The 16,340-nt window shown below is 41.6% G+C and overlaps 6 protein-coding genes across 6 annotated transcripts; 3 read left to right on the top strand and 3 right to left on the bottom strand.

The window, feature by feature from the left end:
• Nucleotides 1–489: 489 nt before the first annotated feature.
• IL334_007230 (uncharacterized protein) lies at nucleotides 490–2,148 on the top strand (the record flags this gene model as incomplete). Its single annotated transcript, XM_062938923.1, has 7 exons — nucleotides 490–595; nucleotides 794–859; nucleotides 966–987; nucleotides 1,048–1,111; nucleotides 1,199–1,421; nucleotides 1,614–1,732; nucleotides 1,822–2,148. The coding sequence occupies 7 exons, from the start codon at nucleotides 490–492 to the stop codon at nucleotides 2,146–2,148; spliced, it is 927 nt and encodes a 308-aa protein (XP_062794974.1).
• A 1,566-nt stretch (nucleotides 2,149–3,714) lies between these two features.
• Nucleotides 3,715–7,517, top strand: IL334_007229 (uncharacterized protein; the record flags this gene model as incomplete). Its single annotated transcript, XM_062938922.1, has 12 exons — nucleotides 3,715–4,511; nucleotides 4,672–4,911; nucleotides 5,015–5,056; nucleotides 5,120–5,135; nucleotides 5,215–5,313; nucleotides 5,405–5,564; nucleotides 5,667–5,732; nucleotides 5,803–5,872; nucleotides 5,936–6,017; nucleotides 6,070–6,148; nucleotides 6,204–7,393; nucleotides 7,494–7,517. The coding sequence occupies 12 exons, from the start codon at nucleotides 3,715–3,717 to the stop codon at nucleotides 7,515–7,517; spliced, it is 2,865 nt and encodes a 954-aa protein (XP_062794973.1).
• Nucleotides 7,518–8,090: 573 nt separating this feature from the next.
• Nucleotides 8,091–8,408, bottom strand: IL334_007228 (uncharacterized protein; the record flags this gene model as incomplete). Its single annotated transcript, XM_062938921.1, has 2 exons — nucleotides 8,091–8,208; nucleotides 8,323–8,408. 2 exons carry the CDS (start codon nucleotides 8,406–8,408, stop codon nucleotides 8,091–8,093), a joined length of 204 nt encoding a protein of 67 aa, XP_062794972.1.
• A 704-nt stretch (nucleotides 8,409–9,112) lies between these two features.
• Nucleotides 9,113–12,247, top strand: IL334_007227 (uncharacterized protein; the record flags this gene model as incomplete). Its single annotated transcript, XM_062938920.1, has 3 exons — nucleotides 9,113–9,422; nucleotides 9,547–10,152; nucleotides 10,215–12,247. The coding sequence occupies 3 exons, from the start codon at nucleotides 9,113–9,115 to the stop codon at nucleotides 12,245–12,247; spliced, it is 2,949 nt and encodes a 982-aa protein (XP_062794971.1).
• Nucleotides 12,248–12,969: 722 nt separating this feature from the next.
• IL334_007226 (Fe-S protein assembly co-chaperone HscB) lies at nucleotides 12,970–14,266 on the bottom strand (the record flags this gene model as incomplete). Its single annotated transcript, XM_062938919.1, has 3 exons — nucleotides 12,970–13,109; nucleotides 13,338–13,479; nucleotides 13,697–14,266. The coding sequence occupies 3 exons, from the start codon at nucleotides 14,264–14,266 to the stop codon at nucleotides 12,970–12,972; spliced, it is 852 nt and encodes a 283-aa protein (XP_062794970.1).
• A 584-nt stretch (nucleotides 14,267–14,850) lies between these two features.
• Nucleotides 14,851–15,962, bottom strand: IL334_007225 (uncharacterized protein; the record flags this gene model as incomplete). The annotated part of the gene is made up of 6 exons (XM_062938918.1): nucleotides 14,851–14,888; nucleotides 14,982–15,035; nucleotides 15,136–15,198; nucleotides 15,404–15,590; nucleotides 15,735–15,834; nucleotides 15,931–15,962. The coding sequence occupies 6 exons, from the start codon at nucleotides 15,960–15,962 to the stop codon at nucleotides 14,851–14,853; spliced, it is 474 nt and encodes a 157-aa protein (XP_062794969.1).
• Between the last annotated feature and the right edge of the window lie 378 nt (nucleotides 15,963–16,340).

Below are 16,340 nucleotides of genomic sequence, written 5' to 3'. Positions count from 1 at the left end.
CTGCTGCACTGGTATCCGGGACCCGTGAAAGGGGGAAGTGGATTGATTCCCTTAACATCGCAATGTTGACGATTAGATAGGATAGCTATACACATCGTCATCCATATACATCCATCAGTCGTCAAATCTATCTTTATCTGAGTGAATAGTCGAGATAAAACTGCCTAGAGTGGGCAAGGTCGGACACACCTCATTACTCGTTAATCAAAAAAGTGAAACAAACAACCTTTGTCCGATTTCGTCACATCCTCCGGGCCGAAACACTCACATACCCTCCATTGCGCTTTCTTCGTCAAGAGAGTCCGTCTCACATTTACACAACAAACCGCTGCGTCTCCATCCATCTCACCCCCCTTCGACATACTGTAGGATATAGGTGACTGCATCAATTGTTTACCTTTTATCAATCTCATCGCGAACAAAAACGATCAATTGTGATACGAGTTACGAGTATATCAACCAGATCTCAAGACCAACAATACCAACGCAATGTCGCTAAATCATCATTTACCAAAGAAGATCTCATTGGTTCCTAAGAAACATCATGGATTTCAAGCTTTGCTATTTCTCTTAGGTTTCTTACTACCTCCTATCGGTGAGTACCGTTTCCTTCCCTGCTCTCGGTCGCGATAAGGCGGCCCGTCGCATCTTGGCTCCTCAAAGGTGTCCTCGACGATATTTTTCTGGTTCCCATGGATCAGAGCTGCAGTGAAATAACAGTAACATATCTCGCTAAACTCTCAATACAACAAAACAAATACCTTGTTCGATGCTAATTTCATATCTCTTCTAGCCGTCGCGGTACGTTTCGGTATAGGAACAGATTTCTTCATCAATGTCTTTTTGTGTATCTGTGGTTGTGAGTTTGATTCATTCATCCTATTCCCCTTGCAGTGGGCCTTATTCTGAAGTCCCATTGTCGATTGAGAACGAGCAATGCTGATAATTGAAATCACATTCCACAGACTTCCCATGTCATTTCCACAAGTAAGCTGTATGATTGGAGACTGCGTTTGGCCGATAGCTGATTGATGTTTCTTGAAATAGTTTCTACATCCAAAATATCAGAAACAATCAAAATAAAGCTCGTACACCCAAGTGGGCGATCAAAGTGAGTTTACTTGTCACTCTGTTTCGAAATGGCAAATCACTTTGATCATCGATCGATATTGTGCTGATGAATGGGATCGTCATGTAGTACGGTCTTGTTGATAATACAGATCGAGAAAGAAGGCTCAAAAAGAGTCAATGGTCAAAGAGATTTGATGAGAGGAATGCTCATTCTACATTGAGAGATCAAGAATTAGAAGAAGGTGAAGAAGGTGGTAATTATGATCCTACAACTACCAATCCTGAAGAAGTTGAAAGAAGACGTAACGAAGGGTTATGGACTGGAGACGATGAGGAGTATTATAATGCAGGTGAGTCATGTTCTAATACATACGAACCGAGTCGTGGGGTTGCAGTAGGGGAAAAGAGCATCACTGGAAGATTCAAATGGGAGTACAGCTGGGGAGAATACCAGGTAGCGAAATCTGAGATTGAATTTCATTCTATTATAATTGCGTGACGGGATGCTAATCAATTCATGCTAATCAATCCACTCCCGTCAGACCAAGCTCCTAACCAACAGAAATGGCACTACCCAGCCAACTTCGAAGGCACTGTAGGTGATGGAAGATCGTACAAGAAGAGCGGTAGAAACGATGCAGCATCAGGTGATCGTTGGGAGGTAAGTCCAAAGCGTCCTGTACCCACTTGTCTTGGATGCCAAATAAAAACATACACACGGAAGCTTATTAAGCCCTCATATTCATTCAGCGAGCCGCAAGACGATCCTCAAATGCCTCATCATCTTCATCCAGCTATCCTCCTGTAGCAGCTACAGATGCTGATGTACCTGAATGGGGTAAAGACTATGGATCTAAAAGAGGTTCATCAAAGAAGCAAAATAAAAAGACAAGCAACAACAAACATGATTGGGCTAATAATGCCGAATACGACAATGTCTGGGCAAACAATAACGGAAGCTCAACTAATGTGTCAAGCGGAAGATCAAACGGTAGATCCGCCGGTGCACCTACATCGAATGCAGGAAATAGTAATAGTAATGGTAGAGGTGACCCCAACTGGGACCATGAATTTTAGATGATAGCTGAGATAAAAAGGGTGAGGCTCGAGATGGAATGTAACGTGCGATCATAATGATTCGAAAGGAAATCAGACAGGACGAGCTGTGGTATCAAGTATATGAAGTTTAATGGGAAAGATTGTTCGCCTAAAGAGAAGGAATGAAACGAAATAAAAGGAAAAGAGAAAAGAAAAACACGTCAAGTCAAACTGTCAGGTTTAGAAGTAGATCCAGTATTTGTGTTTGGACAAATCATATACCCCATTCTCCTTGGGTAAGGTTAAGGTTAAGGAATCGCTGGAATTTAGACAGAGAAAAGGAGAAGCGAAGATTGAGTTTGAATTGACCTATTAATATTGTATCAACGTTTTGAAGGAGTCTTTGATTTTCAGTTTCTCTATTTTATTTAGTAAATGGTTTTTTGGTTTTTGACAGAAATGGTTTCTCGTATATGTAGTTCCGATACCCTTTTATGATGGAAGGTACATCAAATAGCGATGCATAATGTTTAATGGTCATGAGCTGCTGCAATCAGATCTGCTGGGGCTGTTGAATAATGTGTCCCCTTGCATCGAAGATCCATCTTATCCCCAACAGAAATCAAATCGACCCAACATCTCTTGGTCCTCTCCGGTAATTCACCATTGGCATTTTATAATCCGGGTATCTCTTCTCTCGTAATGAATCCTTTTGGAAGATCATATACGCCCTGAAAATGGGGGATTTCGAACTCTGATTCTTTTATATTCTCTCAGTCCTGATCCTGTATGTATGGTACCAATATGTATGACAGATGTATGAATTTGTATCATGAGTAAGCAAGTGATCGACAGTACGTTGTCATGGCCCCCTTAAATATTCGGTTGAACCGGTCGGCATGATATGATAAATAAGCTAAGCTAAGGTAAAGAAAAACAGTGGGCTAGAGGGATATTCTTAGAGGGATTTCCATCAAAAGTCAAAGGTTAAAACCCGGCGGTTCAAACATAATCCAAAGTACGAGAGCAATCCTATCTAACAATAAAAATATACCAGTCGACTTCCATTCTTGCATACATGCCTCCCATTGCATCCCACCAATCATCAGAGTGCATCGTATATCAACAGTGTACACTCACATGAATAGACTTTCTGTTCATGTCCCTTATCACTGTCGCAGAACAAAATCACTTCACATCGCATCGCATCGCATCACATCTAAAACGACTCCTTGATTGATCATAATCAAGACTAAGAAGGGGGGCCCACACCATAACGATAGTAATCAATTCACTCTCTCCTTCACTCACTTCAGCAAGCTCATCAAAGAGTTGGACATGTGTGAGAACATATCAAGCATAAATCATAATTAATTACATACACCATATCACGACTAGGGTACCCGGAAAGCAACAGCAAATCAAAAACATCTATCGATCAATCATACAAAGCTATATAAGTCACAAGTCCTTTTGCACCTTGGCTACCTCGACAAGACCCAATCATCCATTTGCTCGTCCAAGACAGACCTAAATCTTCGCCGGCTCCTGTACATACAGGATTGGAGAACAGGAGGCCAGACCAGAGCAGAGGTCTCACAAAAGATGTCATCACCACTCACACCACCTTTCGCACCTCTAATTCCCAGATCACAACCTCCACGACCCACTCCAGCATCCCACTCCCATTCATCGCCTGTGATCTCTTCTCATGCCCATAGGAGAGATAACATAAACAGACCTCCATCAGCTCCTTTATTCTCCTCTGACAACTCTGCTCCAGGATTGACAGGTGCAGCTCAAAGTAGCACTAATACGAGTACAAATTCAAGTCATAATCAATATTTGATAACACCTTCAACATCAAATATAAATACTGGTTTGACTCTAGGACCGCCAATTGGTTTGTCTGGAAATACGAAAAATCCCATTGGTATAATAAACAGTGCTGCTTCTACTTCTACTGGGTTTGGCAGTGGGAGTGCAAGTGCAAGTGGTAGTGGTGGTGGAGGAGGAGGGGGAATGGGAGGAGATAAAAGTGGTTTGAGTAAACAAGGATTAACAGCAAGTTCATCAACATCCGTTTCAGGTTTATTATCTACTTCCTCGGGAGTAATAAGTACACCTCAACATCAACTCCACAATCACAATCACAATCATAATCAAGGACAAAGTTCAAACACAAATACAAATGCAACGACAAGTACAAGCACTAGTGTGAACCAGACCCCTCAGACTGGCGCCAGTAAAATGGCAGCTGCAGCTAAAAGAGGTTTAGACGGTTCTGGTCTACCTAATTCGTCTTCTGCAGCTGCAAATGCAGGAGGTATAGCGGCAGGAACGAATTTGAATGAACAGCAAGAAGAAGGTCATCCGTTATCAGAGAAATCATTGAGAGATAGGTGAGTTGGACTCTCTACTGCAATACGATCAATCCATTCAATCTATTTGTTCTTTTCGCCGCATGTTTGAAATTACACTTATGACTACGACTACGAATCATCTTAAGACTACGACTACTATCTTGTTATGTACTGACGATCTCATCTTGAACTATTATAGGGACTATCAAACTATTCATACACTAAATCGACTGTTTCACCTACCATCACGTTGGAAACTCATAAGACCATTAGGTCAAGGTGCATATGGTTTAGTGATAAACGTACAAGATAGTTATTCAGGTGAACCGGTAGCTGTCAAGTGTATAACAAGGGTATTCGACAAAGTCATACTAGCTAGAAGAGCTTTAAGGGAAATAACTCTGTTAAGACATTTTGGTGGACATGAGAATTTGACTGGGTGAGTGACATGCCCTTTGTGAGGTCCAATATGGAATGAGGGAAGATGGTCGATAGAATGGCTTCACACGAGTGTAGATGTGCTAATCCATTCGTTGAATTAGACTAATCGATTTGGATAGCGTCTGGGAAGGCTACAATGAGATGTGAGTTGATAAAATTTCCTTCTGTAATCCCCATTACTGATTAATCTTGCTTTCCCTTCATAGTTACTTATATATGGAGGTGAGTTCTGTATCATCATTAGTGAAATGAATACCATATCTGAGATTCTGCTGATCCGAGCCGTGTCACTTGTTGATAGCCTATGGAAGCGGATTTACATCAGATAGTAAGATCAGGTCAACCATTAAGTAACAGTCATATCCAATATTTCTTATATCAGATACTACGCGGGATGAAAGTGAGTTCTTCTGTTCCTTCACCTTTCGTTTTTCGTCAACGTCCCTAGAATACCTGTCCATTGTAACTGACAAACTGGTTCTGTATTACAGTACATCCACACTGCAAATGTGATACATCGTGATTTAAAACCTGGAAATTTATTAGTAAACTCAGATTGTGAATTGAAAATATGTGATTTCGGTTTGGCAAGAGGTTTTAAACCTTTTACAGGGGAAGATGATCAAAATGGGGAATTGAAATTGACTGAATGTGAGTAAGCTTTTCGAGAATCATATTACCTTCTTCGCGAAATCAATATATATACTATTGTCGAGGAGGTGATAGCTGACGTCAATTTGTTGAACGATGAAGACGTCGCTACAAGGTGGTACAGAGCTCCGGAAATCATGCTTTCGAATCGACGATATACTACAGCCAGTGAGTTCTGTTCTGCCCGGCCTGTACCGTAGATCCGCTCTTAGGTCGATATTTACCATATCCATCGTAGTCGACGTTTGGTCAATTGGTTGTATATTGGCGGAACTGCTCGGCTTGAAACCTATCTTCAAGGGGAAGGAGTAAGTAGCGTTCATAACAATCCCCCGTAAATACGCAAAGCTAACGATCAATGTCATATCAAGCTATGTCGACCAATTAAATCTTATACTGGGAGTGCTGGGAACTCCTAATGACGAAACGTTGGCTCGAGTTAGTAGCGAGAAAGTAAGTAAAGCTTTCGCCCAGGGACGAGAGTCATGCTAAAATCGCAATATAGGCGTTGGCCTATATCAAAACACTACCTCACTCTCCCACAGTTCAATTCTCTGAGCTTTTCCCTGAGGCTGACCCCGATGGTGAGTTGACTTTATAATTTATCTGCTTATATTCATGATGACAAACCATGTCTAGCTCTTGATCTTCTGTCCGAGCTACTAGCTTTCGACCCCTCACAGCGTATAGACGTGATTGAAGCATTGTCACATCCGTATCTCGCCACATATCACGATGAAACTGATGAACCTGCATGTCCTGAACTCTTCTCCAAATGGGAACAAGTTGAGTCGTTGACTACAATAGAAGAATTGAAAGAAGCGATTTCAAGAGAGATTGAAGAGTTCAGGCAGGAAGTCCGAACCATGGATGATGACGACGAAGAATATTACGATGAGATGGGTGAAGGTGATGAAACTTGGCGCGTGGATGGACTGGACGAAGGAGAGCAAGTTAATAATCAAGGTTCTTCTATAACTGATACACCTTTGATAATACAAGAGGGAGAAGCCTTACCCGTTCCTGATCAAAACGCTGGACCATCATCTGCATCGAAAGATATATCGCCAAAAGCCAACTTTACCCCATTAATCTCGTCATCTCCATTAGCTAAGAGACAATCTATCATCGCTGCTGCCGAAGCTGCTGCTGGTGGTGGTGGTGGTAAGAGCGCATCAGTATCACCAGAGAGGAGGAAGTCTTCTTCTACCTCAGGAATAATTCATCAAATCCCAAATGGATCAGGGTACCGATCATTACCACGAACAAGGGACCATTCACCTTCAACACCTGCGACTGCGTTATCAGAAGAATCATTCGGTAATCCATTCTCTGCGTCTGGAAGTGGGAGGGCATCAAGGAGACAATCTGGACATTCAACGTCATTCAGTATGTCATCAGGTGGAACAGGTGGTAATAGACGACCAAACAGTTTCTTGTTTAATCCATTCGGTCAAGGCATGACGCCAATGACTCATACAAACCAACTTCCACTTCCTGCCACTTCCGCTGAAAATGCCCCTGCCCCCGGCCCCACTTCAGCAACAGCAACAGCAACAGCAACGACAGCGCATGACGGTGGAATAGGAACGAGAGAAAGAGGTGGTAGTGGATATTGGTCAGGTAGAAGATCTAGAGCACCTTCTCAATCCGGCAGTATGGGTTTATTGATCAGACAATTAAGTGTGGTTGACTTTGAAAGTAAATTCCCCAATCATAATCATAATGAAGGCGATAACGAGGAAAAAGGGGGCATTCATAAGGGAGAATTAGATCAAGATGAAGTTCCTCCAATGACCGTTAGTCCAAGTGATGCACCTCCAAGCGAAGTGAGTGATAAATCCCCTCTTCCGAAACGAAAAAACAACAGTTCCCTCTGACAAAAGGGAATTTTAAGCTGATTTCATCGGTGTCAAATTTACGAATTAGGTACCGAAGAATTTCTCTAAATGATCTTTGAATACAATAGTTAGGATGAGAGGGGATGGTTTAGGATTTAGGTTGTATCAGTAATTCATCAGGATGAAGTAGCTAGTAAGCCGAAACTGGATCGGATTAATACCAAATTCATAGAATCCCTGTTTCAAATATCATATTGCATCTTTAATGAGTAATGCGGCTTCAATTCATGTTCAGTACAGCATTTCATGTTGAGTATACATCATTAAGATGAGAGGTAGTGAATCGATAAGTGCACCACAAACAGATCCTCCTTAGTCATAACTTGTTTAATTCCACAAAATACTCACACATTCAGCGAGATAGGTCGATAGAGTTCATTCTACCTCAATTTCGTTTCGGAGTCTTGATCTCCCTTTTTATATGTCCTTGATTGTGGGAAGGATTAGACAATCTCGAATGGTCCGTCGTATCAAACTTCTCTGAATACATCGAACACCAAACCATTTCTCAATCCTGTCGCTCGTTTTTGATCCAGTAATCCATGATGATAGTAATACATGTCGTTTCTACTCCTTTACACCTACAACACCTTCCCACCACATCTTTCGAATTCAAAGTTTCTTTCTAATGGGCAATCGTTGATGAACCATGATCATGTGATGATTTCTTAGCGAAATAATCATCATATATCACGTAAGCTGTGAATGCTACTACCGCCGTACCGAGTCCTGGGAACATGTTTCTATATCGAGTGAAAGATTTGGTTCAACAAATCAGCTGTACTGTACTATACATGTGCAACCATTGTTTTCTTGTAGGTTGATAGTTGTTGATAGTGATCGAGAGTGACACTCACCTGAACATGGCTCTGTTACTAAATATAGGTGATTTCCTCCATGCTTCTCTTGCTGCCCATGGATCACGATAAAGAGGACCTGGCATCTATGATGATAGATCAATCAGCTATCACGACTGGTAAGAATATGGATTTAGATACCAGCCGATACTCACTTTGATTCGGTGGTGAGGTGAAAGGGATATAGTATGCTTTGATCTGTTGTGTTGTTGTTGTAGATTGCTTTATTTCCATCACTATATAAACCTTTGAATCCTTGAATGACCTTTTGGGAATCACATCTATCAACGATGCGAAGTGCAATGGGGATTAGAGTGAATCCGGCGATGTGCGGTGATAAGGTGAATGTGGCACTTTTATAACCCTCCATCAACCACATGTTTATTTTGTACACACTACTAGCACAAAATTAAATAAAAAAAATAACCCATTCTCCATCTCTTCATATCATCAATCATCATCCTTACATACCTTATCATCACACATCACATCAGACTACATCAGACCACTTCATCTAGTTACGCGGAGGGAGAATATATCAAGAGGTCATCTAGGTCCTTTCGGCAAAGTCAGAAAGGGAAAAAGAAAGTTTAACTTTTCTTTTCTCCTTATCATCTATAGCGCGACTTCTTCAAGTGAACAAGTTGTATATACCGCCGCCGATGACTACGACTACGACTACGACTACGACGATTCATCACTTTTTCCGCTTTAAACTTGTCAATAACTTATAAACAGTCTGGTTCTGGTCAATCCTTTACCTGTTTGATTTGTGGAAATATTTCAGCTCATGTCCCTCCGATCGTTGAGGGACAATCTCTACTCCCTTACAGGTTTATCCTCAATTGACTCCTCATCTTCTCCTTCGGCAGTCAATATGGATATAGATTCAGAATCGGTTTGGGTTCCAAGTGGAGGTGGAGTTTGGTCAGATGGTAATGGTAACGGTAATGGTTATGGGTTATTCGGTTGGAGGTATCTGTTATCTGGTCTAGGTTTAGGTTTTAATCAATCTCATCATCATCATCATTATGGAGATGTCACAGATTGGAAAAACTTGTTCTTCTGGTTAGCTGTCTTTGCTATCTTCATCCTCTTCGGTGAGTCTACCTATTCACATATACTATCATGTGGGAAGACCACGCTTTCATGTATAGAAGGGACAGTGCAAGGGGGTTAAAGCAAATGAAGGAAAGAAGACATCATTGACTTGATGTTCTATAGCCGTCATAACGAATCCCACCGAATCGTCTTTCCGAGCTCATCTCACAGAGCTCTCCTTCAGAAGACATTTGGCGGATATAAGACGATCCGAGACGGATGAAACAACTCAACTTTCAGATGAACAAGCACAATTACCTTCATCTTCATCTTCTCTTTCTGCTCATGCTACACCAGACAGGAGAAGTGCAGCATCTGGAACTGGGATAGATACACCGACCCACAATCACACGCATACTATCGCACCTTTTCGTTTTGCCAATCATGTTGCCATCTCACTTCGAACCCCAACATTACTGTATCGTTCATTTCTGATCTGCTCAATAACCATAACGTCACCTCTTTCCCCGCCGGCTTTTCTATCTGATCCAACTCCGCCTCATCTATCAAAAGGAAAACAGGCTTCTCACATCATCAAAGAAAGACATGTAATTTGGTTCGGATGTATGGGCCATTGGTCACTGATAGGTTTTGTACCGTCCAGTGTAGAATGGGCTTGGAAATTCCTAAAAAGGAGTGAAAGGGAAAAGGGAAAGAAAAGAAACCTCGATAAAGCCGGTGTGATAGAAATGCGAGCGGTTCAAAACAAGGAAGACTCATTGCCAAGTTGTGAGTTGTTGTTCACGAAGTATTTTCGGTATATTGCATACGATGCTAATGGACACGGATAGCCAAAGCTGTTGTCGGTCACGCAATATCGGGATCTAGAAATATGCGAAGGTCCGATTCTAGCTCGAATCTCACCGACGCCTTTTCTTTGCATCCTCATCCTGCTCAAATAGCCAATAGTCCACTTGCTCCCGAATCTCGTCGACCGTCATTAGTCAATCTTATCGGATCCCCTCCCTCTGTCCTACCTGCAGACTCTCCCGAAATTGCCAATTCACCTATCGTCTCCGCCCTTAAGGCCGAACTCGCTGCCGCACAGACTGTTCTAACGGATCTTCAAGCACAGCTTACTGCTCATGAACAACTCGTGTTTGACGCTCATGCTCATCTACAGAAGAACTTAGATGAGGTACGGAATCGTCGAAAGGAGGATGATGCTGAGCGGCAAGAATTGAAATCACGAACTAAGAGTCTGGAAGAACAGAAACGACAAGCTGAGGCTGCTCGTCGTGATGCGGAGAAAAAGTATAAAGCGGTGGAAAGTGTGAGAGATGGTTTACAATCCAAAATATCGGCAGCAGAAGGTGAAATTAGGGAATTGAAGGGTAATATGGAAAATAGTGAAAGGAGTGTAAGAGTAATACAAGAAGAAGGAGCGAAACATGTTGTCATGACTCAAGTTGCTGTCGAAGAACGTAAAAAAGAAATGGAGATTGTAGAGAGTGAGATAGGTGAAATAGAAAATAGGAATGAAGGATTGGGTCAACTGATCAAAGAAGCTGAAGAAAGATTGAGAGCCATCATTGAGACTGGTGAAACTGCGAGGAAAATTGGTCCAGAAGAAGAAATGATGATGATGGCTGCTGCATATGAAGCTGCGGCCCAGGAAGGATACCTTCATGGTGGATATCAACAATCCCACACTACTCCCGGACCACCTGGACCTCCAACTGGTGGACGAGGAGTTCAACAGGATCAATGGCAAAGTCAAGCTGCAGCTTACATGGCTGAAGCTGGAATGCCTCATCTGGGATATGAATATACCGCTCGACCCGCTCATTCGAATTCTACTGGTTTTGGTCATCTTTCAAAACATCCCAATTCGGCTTCAACAAGGGATTTGGAAGGTTTACGTCGCCCAGACATATCCGGATTTGAGGATTTTGGGCCTGGAGCTGCATTACATGCAAATCAGCCTCAGCCTTCTAACAGGTCTACAACACCTCCAAGCGACTCTGAATCCGATATCTATGGTCATGAACCTGGTTCCCCTTACGGAGGCATCTCATCGTCATTCAGTGCTAACTTGCTTCCGCAAGGTCTGTTCCGCTCACTTGAAGGTGATCAAACTCCTCTGGTGACCGGAGACGAGGATTTGCCTGAAACTTTCGATGATCCACTTTCGTTTGATCTCGATGAACGTAGTCCGGTATTCAAGATGGCAAAAGAAGCAGAGGGGAACGCAGATGATTCGGCTAGTGATTCAGACGATGTTGATGATGATGACGATGAAGAAGAGGAAGATGAGGATGATTGGAAATCACCTTTACCTGAACCTAAACAATTGAAAGAAACAAAAGAGAATTCTTACAAAAGGTCAAGTTCAAGTTCTTCATCGAGGTTGCCACCACCATCTTCATCATCATCGATTTCAATGACAGGTCAAACAACTGCCAATAATTTACATTCAACAAATTCACCACCTGCTATACCTGGATTACCTGCCTTACCCGGATCCAGAAGATGGTTTTCGGGAACTGTTTCAACAGATAACATACCTTCTACATTCGGTGGATTCATGCATTCTACCACGTCAAACGATTCATTAAATTTACCAGGATACGACTCTTCTCCATTCGCACCTACCTCAAGTGAGAAAAAGGCTTTGGCAAGCGCGAAATGGCAGCCTTTTGGTAAAAGATGGCCTGGATTTAATGATGATTCGACAACGAATGGATGGCCAGAACAAAATTCACCTGCAACCTCGAACGGCAATGGAAACAAAACAAAAGATGAAGATGATAAAGGGGAAAAGAAACCATATAGATTCTTCTCTTTGAGAGGCAAACCTTCAACTGGTGGTACATCACCTTAGATCAAAAAAACGTTTGCACTTGTTTTTCTTTCCATTTTCATTTTTGGTTTGGTACAATTTTGCTGTTCAGTCTCCTTTGAATTTTTATGTCGAATGAATCGAATTGGAATGGTGCATCAGATGATACCATGTGGTAGTCCATGATCAGAAGTGGTGTTTGGTGTTTGGGGATTGTAGGAGTTTCTTTTGTTCTGTCCTTGAATTGAGAGATGGACACAAGCAATTCGGGTTAATCATCATACTTCTTCTTGTTGTCGTCGTTCATATGTGTTCAGAAAGGAAAACAAGGTTTCAAAGTGATACGTTCAACTTTATCTACTTTGATTCACTTTTATCCTGCTGAATAGGTATATCTGCGTACATATGTTTGATATGATGGCGATGCTATTTCTTCCGTTCTTTGCAAAGATCGTTGCAGATGTCGAGGTCTGTGACAGTTCCATGTGGTAATATCGACATATTCATGAATCAGTTCGCTACTCATGAAGGGTCTATGCCTGCTGTCATGGTCATTCAAGGAAAGCCGAGACGAGACGAGACGAGACGAGACGAGACTGAAGGAGAGATGGCTCTTCAAGATATGTTACATGACGATGATGAATGCGAATTCACTTTGTTTATCTCTCTCTCTATATTGTTTCCACTATTGCTATAGATGTTTGATCAATGCGTAATCTCATTTCCCCCTTATGACTTGTCCCCTGGCTTTTCGTGTTTTCGTGTTATAGAGCTTTTTCCTTGGCGGCACTTTCTAATCCCTTCCAATACCTTAATTGTACAGCTAGGTTCTTTGCTTGTTCCACATTTGGCGGAGATTGGGAGAATGCTGCGTGTAATTGAGTAATCACTTCTTGTACTTTTTCTAATTGAGAATGTGCGAGTGAAGCGTCAGCTTGATTCAGTCCAAGACAGCATGCAGGAAGGCAATATGTGAAGGAGGGAGGAAGGAGCACAGGAAAGATAGGAAAAGGGACAAGGGTGAACAATCAAGTCAAATAAGTAAGAAAATCGGGCCATTCTGAAGTTCACATATATCTACCCTTCTTTCATAACCCAAAATCTGTTCAGGATGATTCGATTGTGCACTCACCATGATTGACATTGCGTATCCTTTGTATCTCCTCTGCGTTATCCGCTTCTTCCAATTCCTCTCTCGCTTCCAAGATCTCTGCCAACATCATTGGATCGTCTAGCTTATCTGTTTCGTCCGTCGCCCTGTTGTGTATTGATAACTGTAAGAACGATTGAAAATGTTAGCCCTTTTCGACGATGGAAAATATGATATAATTTTGGGGGTCGTACGAATTGTCAAGACAAGGGAATTTTGGACGATGAATAATACAAATGATGAAGACAGACTAAATTGACTTGGGAATATATAGAAGAGATAAACACCCGATTTATATACCATAGTCAATCTTTTCGAGATGGAAAGAAGTTTTTACTCACTAGATATTCTGTCCTCTTCAATTCATCTCCTAATACATTATAAGCTTCATTGACTCTGCCACTTAATTCTCTAGCTAGGTCAACTACTTTCGTTCCTTTTGACGTGAATTTATCTGGATGTAATTCCCTTTGTCTTCTTACCCATTTACTTCTTAAATCGTTTTTATCCAAATCGAATCCATTACCAGGTAAATGACTCAACTCATCTACGATATCATACCCTGTCCCCGTCCCTGTCCCTGTCCCCTTCGGACTCGCTGCATTGGGAGGCAGGATTGGAGAAGAAAGGTATAATAGTGAATGATGGGATAGATTAGAAGGTAATGTCAATAAAAAAGAACATTCAGGACAAGGTGATAAAGGTAATGGAATAATCCGTGAACAATTTGGACATTTACGTGTAGGTGGGGCAGGAGGTGAAGTTGAATGATAATATGATTTTCGTACTTGTGTCTGTGTCTGTATTGGCGATATCGATGTCGATATAGGAGATATCGATCGGAATCGTGAACAGCGTAGACGTAGAGCAGATTGAAGACTCGATGAAATCTGTTTTTTCTTTATCGACATTATGGAGTGTCGATGGTAGTCCACTTGGTTTATCCAGTGGTAGTGATACAAGGGTAGATCTACTCTTCGAGTCTGTTGTCGGTCCTGACAGATTTTGGAAAGTGGTGGCAAGATCAAATGAGATGTGATGATATCAAACAAAATATTAGAGAAATCAACTGAACTCATGTAAATATTTTATTCATGTCCGGCCGAACGAAATATTTTTGCGATGACGCACTTTTGGTAGATTAGATGGTAAAAATCGATCATGTATAGCACATAAACAATTGACAAAAATTGCAGAGACGTATCCTGCTCAACACGTCGATGCACAAGCTTATGATCACACCCAAGGCGACGGCTGGAATGAATATATGTCCACATATGCATGCGAGAGAAGTGTGTTTAGAGTGTTTTTGGGGTTTGGTTCGACTTGTGGAGTACAAATAATCCCCTCCAAATAAAAGAGTCAAAAACAAAATCATAGGAAATCAAACCTCCATGAAAAAGACTTTATATGTAAATGAATCCATATTTTGTGTCCTGTAGGCTGTAGGCTGTAGGCTGTGGACTGTTTGTGTGAATGTGTGATGGTGAATTGATTACGCTACAGCTGGAGTAGCTGGTGCTTGTTCAGGTACTAAAAACACGACATTGAAAAGAAAAGTATATTATCAGTATGAGTCCATACTCTGTAATTTGTGTCAGGTCTAAATTTCATTTCCCAACTCACGTTGCATTTGCGGGATTGGTTGAGCGAACATTCGATTCATGAGTACACCGACACCTAGTAACGGGAATCAGTGATATATCAGCTATCAACTCGCAAAGGGTTCGTATTCCCACTTATTTTGGCCAAAGCTATCTTGTGTAAGTAATTAACTCACCTTCAAATACACCTAAGAGAATACCACATCCTACAGCTGAACCGAATGCTGATCGAGGACCGGCTATCCAGTGCAATCAACGAATCGTATTAGCTCGATAATTCATTAAGACTCGGACAAGTCCTTCCTTCCAATAGTCCAACGGTTCAACAGAAATATTCTAATTTCGCGATTCTTTCTCTCCACCTTTATACAGCAATATATGAATTCGCTTTTCTTCTTCTCCTGCTGAAGTGTTTTCCCAAAATAGTGGGAAAATTTCACTCACCCCTTAAAGCCAAACTACCACCTGTCAAGAAACCCGATATGATAGCATTCCAAGGATCTTCTTTTTGTCTATATCCTTTCACAGCACAATCAAAAGTCGAAAATAATCCACCCCACACACCGAAATTACCACCTAGGACTGGTGCTCTGGCTTTTATAGCTGACATGGATCCTACGAACCGTTCTCCCTATAGACGGAACAGACCAAATAGAGTGTGTCAGTTCGTTCATGATATACTGATGGTCGTGCATGCATGGTACGACCATGGCAAGAAAAGGGTGATTTCATGATCTTTACAGATACTATTGACGGGAGAAAAACAAAAACTTACCCTAGGACTATTCCTTGCTCCTTTAATACCATGCCATATACCACCACCTATGGCACCCATTGAGAAAGCACCTCCGAAATCATTAAGGATAACATATGGACTAAACAAAATCGTAAATTTCAATTTTTTAAAAAACAGAAATCCATCAATATCAGATAGATCCATGGTAAGAGTGAGGAAAGGAATAGTCACTCACCATGGATCTCGAGAATGGTCGCCGTGTGACATCTTGGTCTAATCAATTGATAGATTTATCGAATTATCAAGTATCAAAAAGTAGGGATAGGGGAATATTTCGAGGGGAGAATCCTTTTCTTTTGGCTCTCGGCAAGTTTCGATTGATTCGATCGTGCACCTGATACGTATATCCTACTGGGAGCTGGATTCTTCTTGGTTTGTTGGATTTTAGTTCGTATCGACTGTGTATAGGGTGGTTCGTGTGCTTTCGTCTGATCTCTCGTTCTTGTCTTGTGTTGTGAGATGATACAAATCATCAATCGTCAATTGAATCTCATTTCTCAGCGGCAACGAAAGATTCCAAAAAAACCACAAAATGGAATTGATATCTGACATTTAAATGGGTGACCTGAATAAATACATCTCTCC

This window comes from Kwoniella shivajii, chromosome 10 (genome assembly GCF_035658355.1).
Source record: "Kwoniella shivajii chromosome 10, complete sequence".
In the NCBI taxonomy this organism is placed as follows: domain Eukaryota; kingdom Fungi; phylum Basidiomycota; class Tremellomycetes; order Tremellales; family Cryptococcaceae; genus Kwoniella; species Kwoniella shivajii.
Note: the sequence above shows the minus strand (reverse complement) of the source record. Positions and strands in the feature narration are given on the sequence as shown.